The 15,615-nt window shown below is 44.0% G+C and overlaps 1 protein-coding gene across 1 annotated transcript; it reads left to right on the top strand.

Moving 5' to 3' along the window:
* Positions 1 to 1,750: 1,750 nt before the first annotated feature.
* LOC123021700 (gastrula zinc finger protein XlCGF71.1-like) lies at positions 1,751 to 11,222 on the top strand. Its single transcript, XM_044426720.1, has 3 exons — positions 1,751 to 1,774; positions 3,519 to 4,220; positions 11,165 to 11,222. The coding sequence occupies exons 2-3, from the start codon at positions 3,562 to 3,564 to the stop codon at positions 11,220 to 11,222; spliced, it is 717 nt and encodes a 238-aa protein (XP_044282655.1). The 5' UTR covers positions 1,751 to 1,774; positions 3,519 to 3,561.
* Positions 11,223 to 15,615: the final 4,393 nt, after the last annotated feature.

Below are 15,615 nucleotides of genomic sequence, written 5' to 3'. Positions count from 1 at the left end.
CTCTCTCTCTCTCTCTCTCTCTCTCTCTGCTTTATTCTTAATAAACCTAACAAAAAAGAAACTGAAAACAACATCAGTCATCGAGAACATCGGACCTGCTGGGTCAGCCCCCCACATTTTATCTTTTTATGTTAAACTATAAACATATTTGAATCTATGCATAGTCCCGTTTCTCTAGCCAATGATAAAAAGAATCCCAAGTTTGACAGAAGTCTGTATGTTCTTTCTCCTTCAGAGGCAAAGTCAATCTGTCCATTTCTGCACAGTCCAAGATCTTTTTTAGAATCAGTTTGTCTGTAGGTGGCTCTTCATTCTTCCACCGCATGCGTTTCCTTCTCTTTCCATGGCAGCCTTGCTCGCGGCCTCCCTCTCTGTTCAGACTGCAATCCTCGAGTAATGCTCTTGACAAGCCGGTAAGGTAGACCAGTATGAGATTGTGAGCGGTGTCCATTTAGATTGCTGGGATCAGGCCAGAGAGACCCAGTCTCCAAGCTTCGCCTGCCGTGGAGCATCCGGGGTGATCTCCAGCACACGCCTCGGAGGAAGACGGCTCTGGTGTCTTCACCAGATGAAGACAGTCTTGCCCTTTAGCACCTTGGAAGGCCAGCTGGTAGTTCAGCCTCTTGACAGGGAAGGAGGACACAGAGCAGAGATGTACTGATACCGTGATATGTGAGCAGGGGCTTGATTAACCCAATGACTAATGAGCTTGCATTCTGGACAGACGGAGCTAATGAGGGTCTGGTGCACTTCACTCTTGCTCCCATCGGCTGCCACACAGGCTTGCTGATTGGTCCAAGAATGACCCTGCCCATCGATCGACTGATTACTGGCGATCCGCTACTGGCTTCTGATGAGAGGGAGCATTTTGCCAATGTGCAGAGCAAGATGGCGTGCTTGTGATCCAGGTAACTGCAGAGCGCTCACCTGTGTCAGGGTAGGCTATTGCTGCAAGGAACAGAAGGTATAAAATGGGCACTTGGCTCAGTTCGTCTTGGTTTGGACTTCGTGGACCAGCAGGCTTCCCTGTTTTTTTATTTATTTATTAAAACATTTTTATGCCGCCCCATTCGCCGAAGCCTCAGGGCGGCTCACATCACTAAGTTAAAATAATTATAATATAAATTAAAAATATAAATATTAAATTAAAAATACAACAATACAGTATAAAATAAGCCACCCTGGCCAGATAAAATCCAATAATATTAACAGTTAAAATGCCGCTTGAATAAAAAGGTCTTCGCCTGGCGCCGAAAAGCAAATAACGACAGCGCCAGGCGGACCTCTCTGGGGAGCGCCTTCCATAACTTAGGCGCCACCGCAGAGAAATGTTGGTCCATTCCAGCTGATGGGATCCTTGTTGATTGATCGTTGCTGTTACTGAGTGGAGTGTACTCTGTATGAGTACTCCACAGACCAACACGTCACCTTGTAAGCAAACTTGAATCTGGCTTCTTGCCTTCAGGATCCCCAGAAGAAAACCTGGATTTCTTTGCTTCCAGATCTCCAGAAGCATTCAGCCCACTGGAGGAGGCTACAAACTGCTTTGATTCCAGGAATCCCTAGGTGGGGCTCTAAAAGTTCCTGTTGGGAAACAGGACACAGCCTAGTTTCCACCTATTTATCTTCCAAACAGCTGTTCTAGGAGGGCAGTCGGTGAACTCGATACTCTTTTCTTTGTGAAGGTCCTTGTTCTTCTTGCTTTGTTTTTGATCTTCTTATGTCTAGCAAATTTGTATTTTATTTATTTATTTATTTATTTATTAAAACATTTCTATGCCACCCCTTGCCGAAGCCTCGGGGCGGCTCACAGCCCAAATAAAATACAATAAAATACAAAAATAACAATATAAAATTAACAATATAAAATAAATAACAATCTAAAAGACTTGCATAAGATTAAAAGCATCCACTATCTCTCTTGCTTTCATACAAATGTTTGCTGACAGTGCAATACCCTTAAAAATAACCAGAGAATACTAGAGTTTAAGGGGCTATGAAGGCCATTGATCCCAACCCCCCCACCCCTGCTGTTGCAGGAGAGCCAAGTAAAAAGTTAGTTTTACTTCCGTCCCGGAGACATTATGCTGCCTTCCTCCCAGGAATAGATCCATATCTTGTTTTTGTCTACAACTTCCATCATCCCTTGCCATGAGCAACACTGCTTGGTAAATCTTGTATGCCACTGTGAGAAGATTTTACCCTCAATGGCATCCTAGAATTAATTTTGGATAGACAGTTCAAGGTGTATTTAGTGGTAATTTATTATGTTCTATTGTATTTCAATGTATTTTATTGTGTTGTAAGCCGCCCCAAGGCTTCGGCAAGGGGTGGCATAGAAATGTTAATAATAATAATAATAATAATAATAATAATAATAATAATAATAATAAAGTTGCCTACCTCTGCTACAAGCCAGTACTATAGTTCTGATTTGTACAAGCTGTTCTTTCCCATCTATACTGGTATGGAAATGTGAGTGCCTGCTTTGTAGAGGGAATCTTATTTACAGCTGAGACAAACTAGCCAACAATGTGAAAAGATTAGTGCAGGTGTCTGCGATCAGAATCCCTGCAGGTATTCACAGGAATGGAATAAGACTTCTAACGACAGAATCTTGAAATCTTGCACCAAGAGAAACCTAGGATTCAGTAGGGCTTACAAAAAGGAAAAAGAGAGAACAGTGGAGAAGCTGAAATGAAAGGTGTCAAATTTGGCATGAGCTCAACTGAGTTTATGGCTTTCAGCCTTTCACGTATAACCAGATTTTCTTTTTCTCACAACCAGGTGAACGGCAAGACTCTAGTGATTATGTGCAACCCCGTGTCATATCATCAGAAGCAAGTGAGCGTGAAGTGAGAAAAGACACACTTCTATATGAAATGGGATGGGGAAACCATGAGGAAAACAATGTAAAGGACAGGAGGAAAGAAAACCTGAATTTCTCAGGGTTTTGGTAACCATAAGCCCTTCATTCCTGAAGTTCACAAGAGGAAGGAAAGGAGAAAGAAATTGGAAGGAAATACAACGTTTAGAAACATTTACATTTGCAAGGACTAAACGAATGTGCAGAACCTAAAAGGAGCATCCATGTAGACACAACACTCCCTTGACTTCAAAGATCCCACATAATGGAGAACCCATTTTAACATGTGTCATGTGAAAGGAGCCTCAGAGAGAGCAGATGTCTTTGTGGGCACTAAGGATCCAAACATTCAGGAAGCTGTATAAGATCATGGAAGGTGGGCAGAGCTTCGGTGAAGGTGGCAGCCTTGCTGAAGATGGAAGAGTTAACACGGGAGAGCAGCCACATCAATGTACAGGAAATGGAAAAAGCTGCGACATATGTGCAGACCTTAATACACATGAAGGAACACATGTAAGCCGCCCCGAGGCTTCAGCGAATGTGGCGGCATAAAAATGTTTTAATAAATAAATAATAAATAAATAAATGTGGAGGAGAAGCCATTTAAATGCATGCAATGTGGAAAGAGCTTCCTAAAGAATGCTAGATTTATTATACATTCCAGAAAGCACACTGGGGACAGGCCATGTAAAAGCATGGAATATGGAAAGAGCTTCAGCGAACCTGGAGGTTCTACTAAACATCAAATAACCCTCAATGGGGAGAGGCCATATGATTGCATGGAATGTGGAAAGAGGTTCAAACAGAAACATCATCTCAGTGCACATGCAAGAACCCACACTGAGGAGAAGCCACATGAATGTGTGAAATGTGGAAGGAACTTCAAACAGAAACATCACCTTATTATACATGTAAGAACACATACTGAGGAGAGGCCTTATCAATGCAAGGAATGTGGCAAGTGCTTCAGCAAGATTGGAGGTCTTACTAAACATCAGAGAATCCACACTGGGGAGAAGCCATATGAATGCATGGAATGTGTTAAAAGCTTCAAAAGAAAACATCATCTCAGTGCACATGCAAGAACCCATACTGAGGAGAAGCCATATGAATGTGTGAAATGTGAAAAGCACTTCAAACAGAAACATCACATTATTATGCATGCAAGAACACACACTGGGGAGAGCCCATACAAATGCATGGAGTGTGGGAAGAGCTTCAGTCAGAGTGGAGTTCTTACTCAACATCAAAGAACCCATACTGGGGAGAGGCCTTATCAGTGCATGGAATGTGGGAAGTGCTTCAGCGAGATTGGAGGTCTTACTAAACATCAGAGAATCCACACTGGGAAGAAGCCATACAAATGCATGGAATGTGGAATGTGCTTTAAATTACATGCCCATCTTATTATACATGCAAGAATTCACACCGGAGAGAGGCCATACAAATGCATGGAATGTGGAAATAGCTTTATTGACATTGGGCATTTTGCTAGACATCAAGTGGTCCACACTGAAGAGAGGCCATACATATGCATGGGATGTGGAAAGAGCTTCAGTCTGAGTGGTAATCTTGCTAGACATCAAAGAACACACACTGGGGAGATGCCATTTAAATGCATGGAATGTGGAAAGAGCTTCAGTGAGAGTGGAAATCTTGCTAGTCATCAAAGAACACACACGGGGGGGGGGAGGCCATTTAAATGCATGGAATGTGGGAAATTTTTTAAATTGAATGTTCATCTTAGTAGACATCAGAGAACCCACAATGGGTAGAGGCCATATGAATGCATGGAATGTGGGAAGAGCTTTGGTCAGAGTAGATATTTATTTATTTATTATTTATTAAAACATTTTTATGCCGCCCCATTTGCCGAAGCCTCAGGGTGGCTCACAACATAGATATCTTACTCAACATCAAAGAACCCATACTGGGGAGAGGCCTTATCAATGCATGGAATGTGGGAAGTGCATCAGTGAGGGTGGAAATCTTGCTGAACATCAAAGAACTCACCAACCATATGATGCAGCTGCAAAAAGGGCAAATGTTGTTCTGGGAAGCATTACTAGAAGTTCTACCTCTAAATAACAAGCAGTATTTATTTATTTAAAGTTTTTATATGCTGTCCCCATTGCTATACAGCCTCGGGACGGCTCACAATAACAAATAAATAAATAAAATTACAATTACAAATAAAAGTTGGTAACACACTGGCTGCATAATTAAAACTATAAAGATTAAAGATTTTTAAAATACTGTTTGAATAAAAAGGTCTTGGCCTAGCGCCGAAAAACAAATAACGACGGCGCCAGGCGGACCTCTCTGGGGAGCGCATTCTGAGTAGTACTCCTCACTACTCAGACCCCATCTGGAATACTGGTTCTGAGTACCAGTATTAAGAAAAATGCAGGAAAATGAGAACAGGTCCAGAGGAGGGCAACAAGAATGATCCAGGGTTTGGAAACTTTGCCCTGTGAGGCAAGACTGAGAGAACTGGGCACGCTCAGCCTTGAGAAGAGAAGACTGAGGGGGGACAAGGTATCCCTCTAGAAGTACCTCAAAGGCTGTTGCAAAGAGGAAGGTCAAGATCTCTTCTTGCTGATTCCAGAGTGTAGGGCACAGAATAATCAATTCAAGATTAATTTAAGATTAATCTGACAACCCAGATTCAGGCTAGATATCAGGACAAGTTTCCTCACTGTCAGAGCACTGCGTCAGTGGAACCAGCTGCCTGGAGAGGTGGTGCGCTCTCCCATTCTGGAGACATTCAACGTGAAACTGGACAGCCTTCACAGTGGGATGATGTAAATTGGTGTCCTGCAACAGCAGGGGGTTGGACCCAATGGCCTTCATGGCCCCTTCCGTCTCTGCTATTCTATGACTCTATGATTCAGTAGTTTCTACAGCAAAGGAGGGTATTAATGGCTACTGGACCTGCTGACGTTATGCTGCTTTTCCTGGGCTGGGGAATCTCTGGTTCTTCTCATATTTACAGCCTGGCTCTACTGCAAGGATCTCAAGGCCGTTTGCATAATTCAAGCTCCATTCCATTCTTATGCTCAACAACTATCCTATGGGTCGGCTGGGCGTAGAGACCCTGCCTGACCCTGAGCATCGGGTGAGAAATACCTTTTCTGAGTCACAGGAGGCTAAGTGTTCTGGGTCAGCCCTGGCCGGGTGTGTGTGTTTTGTCTGGCCAGCGCACTGAATCCAGCTGTGTCCCTTGTCTGGGCATGAGAGCACATGACAGGTATGCCTCTTCTAGAAGAAAGAACACATTGGATGCACCGAATGAGAAAAACAGGCTTGTGATTGCATATAGTTTTTAATGCACATGTCCCAAACCAATATCTAATGACAGCACAGCTCCCTCCCTGGACCGAAACGTAAAGATCCCGGATGCAGCAGTTGTGGGCACTGCCTGGCACAGATACCTGGGTCTGAACCACAGATCTTCGTGATTTCATATGATTTCAACAGTGCATTCTGCAAAACCCCCCACACAATCCAGTCATAGCCACATTGTCTTTGCAGGCAGAGCCAGAACAGTTGTGGGTCCCTCAGTTACGGGTGCTGCCGCATCACAAAACATGGTTCTGAGGAATGAATCTTCCTGGCTTTTGAAGTAAAACATTCCTCCGACTGCTGTTAAAACACATGCCCCTCTGCCTCCATGAATGAAACCATGAAAACTGGCACAAGAGGACTCTGCCATTCACTTATCTGTGCAAATTTGGGCTTAAGTCTCTGCCCAGCAACTCCCTAGGCCCCAAACGCTGGACCAGACACTGAATTCAGCACATGGCATCCCAAGCACTAGGGGAAAGGAGTTTATTAAAAGGCTAAAAGATAGGAGTGTGGGGGTACTAAAACAGCTAAAATGCTAAGAAAGAGAATACACAACAGAAGACATTTGGAGAAATATTTCACAGCCAAACAAAAGCCCCAGCACTTGAGGCCTTGCTGGCCACCTCAGGCACAAATGAACAAAGCTAAACCTAGCCTAGTTATACACACAGATAATATACCAGTCAGATCAGTGCCACAGGGTAGCAAAGGGTTTGGCAGCAAGATCGGCGCCTCTCCTCAAAGAGTCACAGCGAGCCCCTCACCTTTTATTCCCCCCCAGCCCAGGTCAGAAAGCTCATGAGGTGACTGGCATGTGATGCATGCCAGGTGAGGACAGAAACATAGAAACAGAGCGAGTCAGAAGGGGTCTCCTGGGCCATCTAGTCCGACCCCCGGCTCCAGCCGGCTCCACTCACGACCTGCCCACCATGTGCATGTTCAGGACCGTGGGTGCTTTTTGCCCGCATCTCCTCGAGAGTGCGAATTCTCCTGTCCTTGTGTAGGAATCACGGGTATCTCTCGCTTCCGCATACCGAGAGCCTATCACCCTCTCGTGACCTTGGCCCCCCCCCCCCTCCCACTGAGAAAACACCTGGCAATTGTATCAGCTTGCTCCCAGCTGTCAGCTAATTCGTCCCTGGGTAGAACCTTTAGCCAGTTCACGTCACAATATGAATCTATCTATCTGTCTGTCTGTCTGTCTGTCTGTCGGTCGGTCGGTCGGTCGGTCGGTCGGTCGGTCGGTCTATCTATCTATCTATCTATCTATCTATCTATCTATCTATTTAAAACGTTTATATTGCTGTCCCTTATGCATGGCATCTCGGGACAGCTTACAATCAATTAAAATCAAATACATTAAAACAATCTATAACCATAAATAGATAACATAAAGCCAATAAAAATAAATTAAGTAGAACGCGACTGTTACATTAAAATCCTAATTTTTAAAATAACAGTTAAATAAAAAGGTTTTGACCTGGTGCCAAAAACAGTATAAGCTCAGTGCCAGGTGCACCTTTCCAGGGAGCGCATTCCATAATCTGGGTGCCACTGCAGAGAAGGCCCTACTCCGAGTAGATGTCCTTTTTACCTCCTTAAGGGGCATGACGGCATAGAAGGAATGAGACGTTCCTTCATGTATCCTGGTCCCAAGCCATTCAGGGCTTTATAGGTCAAAACCAGCACCTTGAATTGGGCCCGGACTTCAACTGGGAGCTAGTGGAGCTGGTAGAGGACCGGCGTTATATGAGAATAACAACTGGTCCCCGTCAGCTTCCTGGCCGTCTATACCAGCTGAAGTATCCGGACCATTTTCAAGGGCAGCCCCACGTAGAGCGCATTGCAGTAATCCCACCGGGAGGTTACCAGAGCATGAATTGCCGTTGCTCATCCAGGTGAGGATGCAGCTGATGGACCAGCCGAAGCTGTAAGAAAGCACTCTTTGGCACTGCCGTCACCTGGATTGCCAGGGACAGCTCAGGGTCGAGGAGCACTCTCAAGCTGCAGACCCTGTCCTTTCGAGGGAGTGTGTTGGGAAATTTTGGATAAATCCTGGCAGAAAAACATTGCTTCTGTGTGCTCCTGTGTTATAAAATCAAACCTGCACCCTTTCTCAAATGCATTGGATTTTCTCCCCTCTCCTTTCTCTTGCTCTTCTTCTCTTCTCTCTGTAAGTCAGAGCAGACAGACCATTCAGTCTAATATACATTATATACATTCACAATATAGCTACATAATCCTTGAAGGAATTCGCAGTTTACCAGGGAGTATCTATTTTGCTAGCCCAGAGCGCTCCATGCGCCCTGGCCGATCAGTAAGGTGCGGATCCATTACTCAGGGTCTGAGTCTAGATGAGCTTGTGAGTTCATGAATGTTTTTTCACTAGCTTGAATTAACATGTCTGAGCAGACCCGGAGATGGGTTCAAGTTTCTGGAAGTTACTCAACTGAAATGTCAATACACTGCAATTTGAAATATGGTTACTTTTATGTTTGGCTGATCTTCCTTATTTGTTCTGTATCTGATGACCTCAGAATTTCATTGTAATGTCTGTATTCTGTCATCAATTGCTCTGTGCCTGTGTACGTGACCAGGAGGGTATAAAATGCTCTGTATTTGTATTGAAACCTCACAGTCGAGTCCCCCTCTGCCTTTAACACCAGTTAAGTTAAATCAAATTGATGGTAAATATTCTAATATTTGTTGGAGATGTGGTAAAGAGATCGGAACTTATATGTGGTGGGATTGTAAAAATATACAAAAGATGTGGATTATGGTATTTAAGGTAACTGGAGAAATTTTAGATAGAGACTTAGAAATGTCACCAAGAATGGTGTTATTACTGATGATAGAAAAACAAGATATAAATGATGCTAAGCAGGAATTGATTGTAAGTATGATAATAGCAGTTAGGCTAGTGATAGTTAAATATTGGAAAGAGAATTGGGTTTTGCAAAGGCATGAATGCTATAATGAAATATGGAACATGGTAATTAATGATAAACTGAAGACAGAAATAAAAATTAAAAGAGGGTTAAGGAAAGCAAATAAATATAATCAAATCTGGGAAGATTTTGTAAAAGCAGTACTGATAGAAGGCAAAGGCTGTAAACCCAGTCAAGATTATACGAACTTCCAGAGGGGATATGGAAATAATTGAAGTATATTTTATATTATAAATTGTTACAGTAGGTAAATGGTGGTAGGATATTAATGGAGTTAGGGGATCAGAGAAAGAGTTTAAAATCAATTTGGGAAATGGATGTAGGTGAAATAAAAGACAAGGGCTGGAAGAATATTTGGAATAGAAGAGATCACTGAGAATGGTGCTATTACTGTTGAAAGAAAAACAAGATGTAAATGAAGCTAAGCAAGAATTGATTGTAAGTATGATAATGGCAGTTAGGCTAGTGATAGTTAAACATTGGAAACAGAATTGGGTTTTGCAAAGGCATGAATGCTATAATGAAATCTGGAACATGGTAATTAATGATAAACTGATGACAGAATTAAAAATTAAAAAGGGTTAATGAAAGCAAATAAATATAATGGAATTTGGGAAGATTTTGTAAAAGCAGTACTGATAGAAGGCAAAGGCTGTAAACCCAGTCAAGATTATATGAACTTCTGGAGGGGATATGGATACAATTGAAGTATATTATATATTATTAATTGTTATAGTATGTGAATTAAGTGGTGGTAGTATTGGTCTCTGGGGTGGTGGGGACACTTTATCATTTACTTTTTAATTATAGTGTTTTGTTATGTTATATTATCATTGCTGTGCTGTGTTGTATTCATGGTTTTTTTCTGTTTAAAAAAAAAAATAAAAAGGGAGGGGATATAAAAGGAAAAAAGAAAAAAATAGAGCCCACCTCTGCCTGCCCGGTAATGCATTATCGTGAGTCGATCCCACGAGGAACCTGGGCTAAGCAATGAAGCAGCAGATGGTCTAAACGAACCCGAGTTTTATTTCCCCCTCACAAATTGAAATCCCAGGATTCTGCCAAGTGCTGCCCCGTTTTCTTGAATGACAGTTTGGAACAACGAGTTCCGTTTCCTGTAATAACCCAGGGAGTGCAATGCCGTGCCTTGTTTTCTCTGCTCTCCTAAGCAAACCTCTCCCCACAAGCAGGGCATTATTATTATTATTATTATTATTATTATTATTATTACAATTCTCTGCCGCCCCTTTCCGAAGCCTCGGGGTGGCTTACAACACAATAAAATACAATATAATACAAAAATAACAATATAAAATTAAAATTAATAATATAAAATAAATAAGAAATATAAACAATATATAAGAAGTTATAAAAGAAAAGAAAAGAAAAGAAAAGAAAAAAGAAAAGAAAAGAAAAGAAGTCGCCCTGGCCAGATAAATAAGTAAATATTGTTAACGATTAAAATGACGTTTAAATAAAAAGGTCTTCACCTGGCGCTGAAAAACAAATAACGACGGCGCCAGGCGGACCTCTCTGGGGAGCACATTCCATAGATTGGGCGCCACCGCAGAGAAAGCTCTCATCCGAGTACCTACCCTCCTAATTTCTTTCACGGAGGGTTCCCGGAGAAGGGCCTCTCCCACAGATCTCAAGGGGCGGGCGGGCATATATGGATGCAGGGGCACCTTCAGGTAGCCAGGACCCAAGCCGTTTAGGGCTTTATAGGTCATCACCAACACCTTGAATTGGGCCCGGACTTCAGTGGGAAGCCAGTGAAGCTGTCGGAGGACTGGAGTCATGTGAACATAACGCCCCGTCCCCGTCAGCATCAAAGGCAAAGGCATCAAAGGCATCAAGTGCAAAGGCCTACGGATGTACTGCCTCTGGTACAGGAAGCAGGATGGAGCCATGTGTGCTAACGGCCCGGAGCTCTGCTCCTCTGTGAATGTGTCCAGGCCCTTTTTGAGCTATCCAGACTGGCATCCGTCACTTCTTCTGGCAGAAGCGAAAGCTGCAGCGTGGCTCCGAACAGCACGAAGGAGTCCTTTGCTCTGTCCTGAGCCTCCCACCGATCAGCCTCACGGGCCAATCCTTTAGGCTCTTGGTTTGTGAGAGGAGGAAAACATCTTCTTAGCCATCGTGTGTGAACGATCTGCTATCATGTCTCTCCTTGCCCAGCTTTTTGAGCTCAACATCACAGCTATTATAACTGTTCCTCCTCCAGCCCTCCGATCATGCCAAGTGCCTTTTTTGGTACTTTTCCAGCTCTAAAATGTCTCCTTTTTAGGCAGAATGGCCAGAATATGGCCCATTATTCTATGTGTGGTTGCACCAAAGGATGGCATAGGGGCAGCCTGAGATCGGCAGTCCTATTCGCAATTCTTTTCCGAATGATCCCTCCCGGAGAATTTGCCTTTTCCAGAGCAGCTGCACCCACGGTGGACAGTTTCACGGAGCCAAGATCACTTTCTCCGTCGTTACTGCCGAGTCAAATGCCACCAGCGTATGCTTGAAGGGGGAATCTTGTGTCCCACCCTGCACAACTTCCCACCGGCTTCCTCCTGTATTTCCCATTTCGATGTCTGTTCTCCCAGCTGGGAGGATCCCTCTGCGATGGACCAGTTGGATCCCACTAAAAACAACTGTGAGGAGCTGACTGAAGCTACCCTTTGTTATAGTCAAGGGATCACAGAAATGCATTCTGGGGCTGAAAGCATTTCGTGGTGGGGGGGGACGCTGTCTGTGACTACTAGCCCTGCTGGCCCTTCCCCAGAGGCGGCCTGCCTGCCCACGCCTGTTGCTGAGGAGCTTGGGCAGATGGAGCTCCTGCATCCTTCCTGCTGGAGGGATCCTGGGGGCAGCTGGTTTGCCACCGTGTGTACCGAGTGCTGGACTGGATGGACCTTTGGCCTGATCCAGCAGGGCTGCTCTTATTTATTTGTTAGTTTTATTTATTTATTTTTCGATTTATATCCTGCCTTTTTCCTACGAAGGGCTCAAGGCAGCTTACATCATTCTCCATCCAGGGCTGTTGTTGTGGGGAGAAGATGGAGGAGAATGATGTAAGCTGCCTTGAGCCCTTCGTAGGAAAAAGGCAGGATATAAATCGAAAAATAAATAAATAAATCCCCACAACAACCACCCTGTGAGGTAGGTCGGGCTGAGCGTCTGTGACTGGCCCAACGTCACCCAGTTGGCTCCGTGGCCGAGCGGGGACTCGAACCCAGATCGCCTGAGTCCCAGTCCCGCGCTCTTCACCGCAACGCCACACTGGCACTACATTAATTTGGAATGGTGCAATTTTCCCATAAACTCCTCTTCCCTTTGCAACTCTTTTTCGCATGCAGAATTGCGATGGCCACCAGCCAAGACAAGCACAGACGGTGTACAATTGCAGTATCTTAAATGAATTGCTACCCTTCCAAATGGATGCTTCTCAGCTTTGTGGCATTTGGAAATGACCGAAAGCCACATCTAGAAGCCCATAATGTGGCATGTAGTTACTATACTTTTTATCTGAATGCCATCTTTGCTATGGATAAAAGAAGAACCGCAAATTTTCTCAGTGGTTCCAAGCTCTTTTCAAAACAAGGTCAAAGTGTTAGCAGGCTGTCTGGACTGGGACATAGAAACATACAAGTCAGAAGAGGTCTCTCAGGCCATCTAGTCTGACCCCTGACTCCATCCTCATTCAGAAGCACTTTTATCCAGCTGTGATTTCAAGTTATGCCAGTTGCGGTCTTGGATGGATGATATAACAAGGTTTGAATACAGATTATACATGTGTGGTTTATTTCAAGTAAAATGTATAATTCATTACAGGTTACTCTGCCCTCTATATAATAACCCAAATGAGACATTCTCGAAACCCTTGCTATCCTGTGGATACAGGAATGTCTTGGTAGGAACAGTTCTTTATGTTAACAGTTATGTGAGAGACCGTGGGATTTAGTGGTTAAGAGCGTGGGACTGGGACTCAGGCGATCCAGGTTCGAGTCCCTGCTCAGCCTCGGAGCCCACTGGGTGACTTTGAGCCAATCACAAAATCTCAGCCCAACCTACCTCACAGGGTTGTTGTTGTGGGGTTAAAATTGAGAGCAGGAGGAAAAGAGTGGTGTAAGCCTCTTTTTGTTCTTTAAAAAAAGTGGAATCTAAATTTAATAAATAAATATACAGTTGCTTTTTCAGTATGGCAGCAAAAAAATCAGGAAGAGAAAATTAGATGCCATTGCTATAAACTGCACGGGGGACCCAGAATTTCTGTTTGTGGTATATTTCAATCCATATTTGGAATGAAACTTTGGTATTTTGTTGTTTATGTATATATATCTGATGTGTTTGTCATGGTGTTTGGCTAGTGCAAGAAACTCGGGCTCTTGGTCAATGAAGCATCCTTGGCTTGCATGACCTTAGTTATGCGTTGCCTTTCCTTTGGCAAATGCGTCTCCTCACTAGGTCTCCTCCACATGCCATTGGAGTTTTTTAGTGTACAGGCTAAATGTTGTTGTTGTTGTTATTATTATTATTATTAAAACATTTCTATGCTGCCCCTTGCCGAAGCCTCGGGGCGGCTTACAACACAATAAAATACAATACAAAAATAACAATATAAAATTAAAATTAATACTATAAAATAAATAAAAATATAAAAGATATAAAGGAAGTTATAAAAGAAACATTAAAAAATCTAAAAAGATATGTCTTGGCCTGGCACCAGAGGGAAAATAAAGAGGAGTAAGCCTCTTTTCAGTTCTTTAAAAAAGAAAAAAGTGGAATCTAAATTTAAGAGCAGCTAAAAAAGGGAGAGAAAACCCCACTTGGCTTGGGATCACGATACTAGGCAGAACGTCGCTGGCAAACTGCCCAGTCAGTACCAATCAAGGTCTGGGGCCTGCTTGCCATTGCTGCCTCCAAGGGAGGGTTGGCTGCTGGCAACAAGGAGAAGGGCCTTTTCAGTGGTGGCCTCACAGTTATGGAACAAGCTCCCTGAGGAGGCCCCTGCTGCCAACTTGATTTTTTTTTAAATGCCAGATGAGGACTATACTCTACCACAAGCATTGGATAAGTTTAGTATTATTGTCGGGCCAAAACAGGTTTTATAAATTAAAATCTATAAGCTAGTGTTTAAAAAGTGGCATTTAAATTGGCACGGTTTTATGTTTTATCTTAGCCTGTATTGTCTCTTGTATTTTATGTATTTATTTTTCAATTTCTATCCTGCCTTTTTCCTACGAAGGGTTCAAGGCAGCTTACATCATTCTCCTCCTCCATCTTATCCCCACAACAACAACCCTGTGAGGTAGGCTGGGCTGAGAGGCTGTGACTGGCCCAAAGTCACCCAGTTGGCTCCATGGCTGAGCGGGGACTCGAACCCAGATCGTCTGAGCGCTTTGCCTATAGGGAGATGGAAATGAAATTATGGAGATGAAATTTCATCTCCATAGTATGGAGATGAAATTGATATCAGGGATAACAATAATAAACTATGGAGGGGTGATCTGTCCTTCATTGCGTGTAGACACCCTGGCTTCTTTCCCCGGCCTTTTGAGATGGAGGTTGGCCTGCCAGGTACTTTCTCTGATGCAGCTGCGAAAGGCACGTCGGCTGACTCACCGCCTCCCGAAGGCACCACAGCCAGACCGGATCAGCATCAACACAGCCATCTGGCCGCATGAGAGGTGTGCCAGCAAAGACCGCCCCCTTCTCACTGGAAGATCTGGGCCATTCAGGACCTCTAAGCCCAGCCTACTTCACGAGAGTGTTGCAAGGATCAACACGGAAAAGATGAGGATGACGTGCCTGAACTCCATACGGCGAAAGTGGGAGAGAAAGTCAGGGAATCAACACTGGATTCCTGAGCCCGGGAGGACCAAAAGCCAGTGATTGTCTGGTCCCCCGTAGAAACAGCTGAAGAGCTGTTCTGATGGGGTTCCTAGAAACAGATCTTGGAAAAAAGTTCCAGGGAATGCGGAGAAGGCTTCTCTGATTTCAGCTAGGAAGAATTTCCTCAGTGTTTGAGCAGTATGACTGTGGAAGCAAAGACCTGTGAGGCTGGGGCTCTCCCACATGAGGGGTGCTGAAGATGCAACTGGACAGCCAAGCGGGAGGGAAGCTTTAGCTGCACTGAGTGGGGTTTTGGACCCAGTGGCCTCTTCCAGCTCTACGATTCCATGATGTTATTTTGCCTTTCCACTAACCCCAGTGCTGGCTTCCATCTGGCTTTTTTGCCGATCCCCGGCTGGCATATGGGGACCTTCGCAGACTCCCGTCTTACGGGAAACCCACCAGGTTCACCAAGCAAAAACAAGAGAAGCCTCACTTTCTTTTCAGACGCTTTTCATGGGAAAGAAGCAACACGGAAGACTCTCGTTTGGCTTTCAGGTGATCGCACCTGCCGGGAAAGGCAATGCTGGACTTTAGAAGGAAAACAGACCTGGCTTGTGTAGGAAACCA

This window comes from Varanus komodoensis, unplaced genomic scaffold (assembly GCF_004798865.1).
Source record: "Varanus komodoensis strain SLA01 unplaced genomic scaffold, ASM479886v1 scaffold172, whole genome shotgun sequence".
Classification (NCBI taxonomy): Eukaryota; Metazoa; Chordata; class Lepidosauria; order Squamata; family Varanidae; genus Varanus; species Varanus komodoensis.
This window is presented reverse-complemented; position numbering and strand designations above follow the sequence as displayed.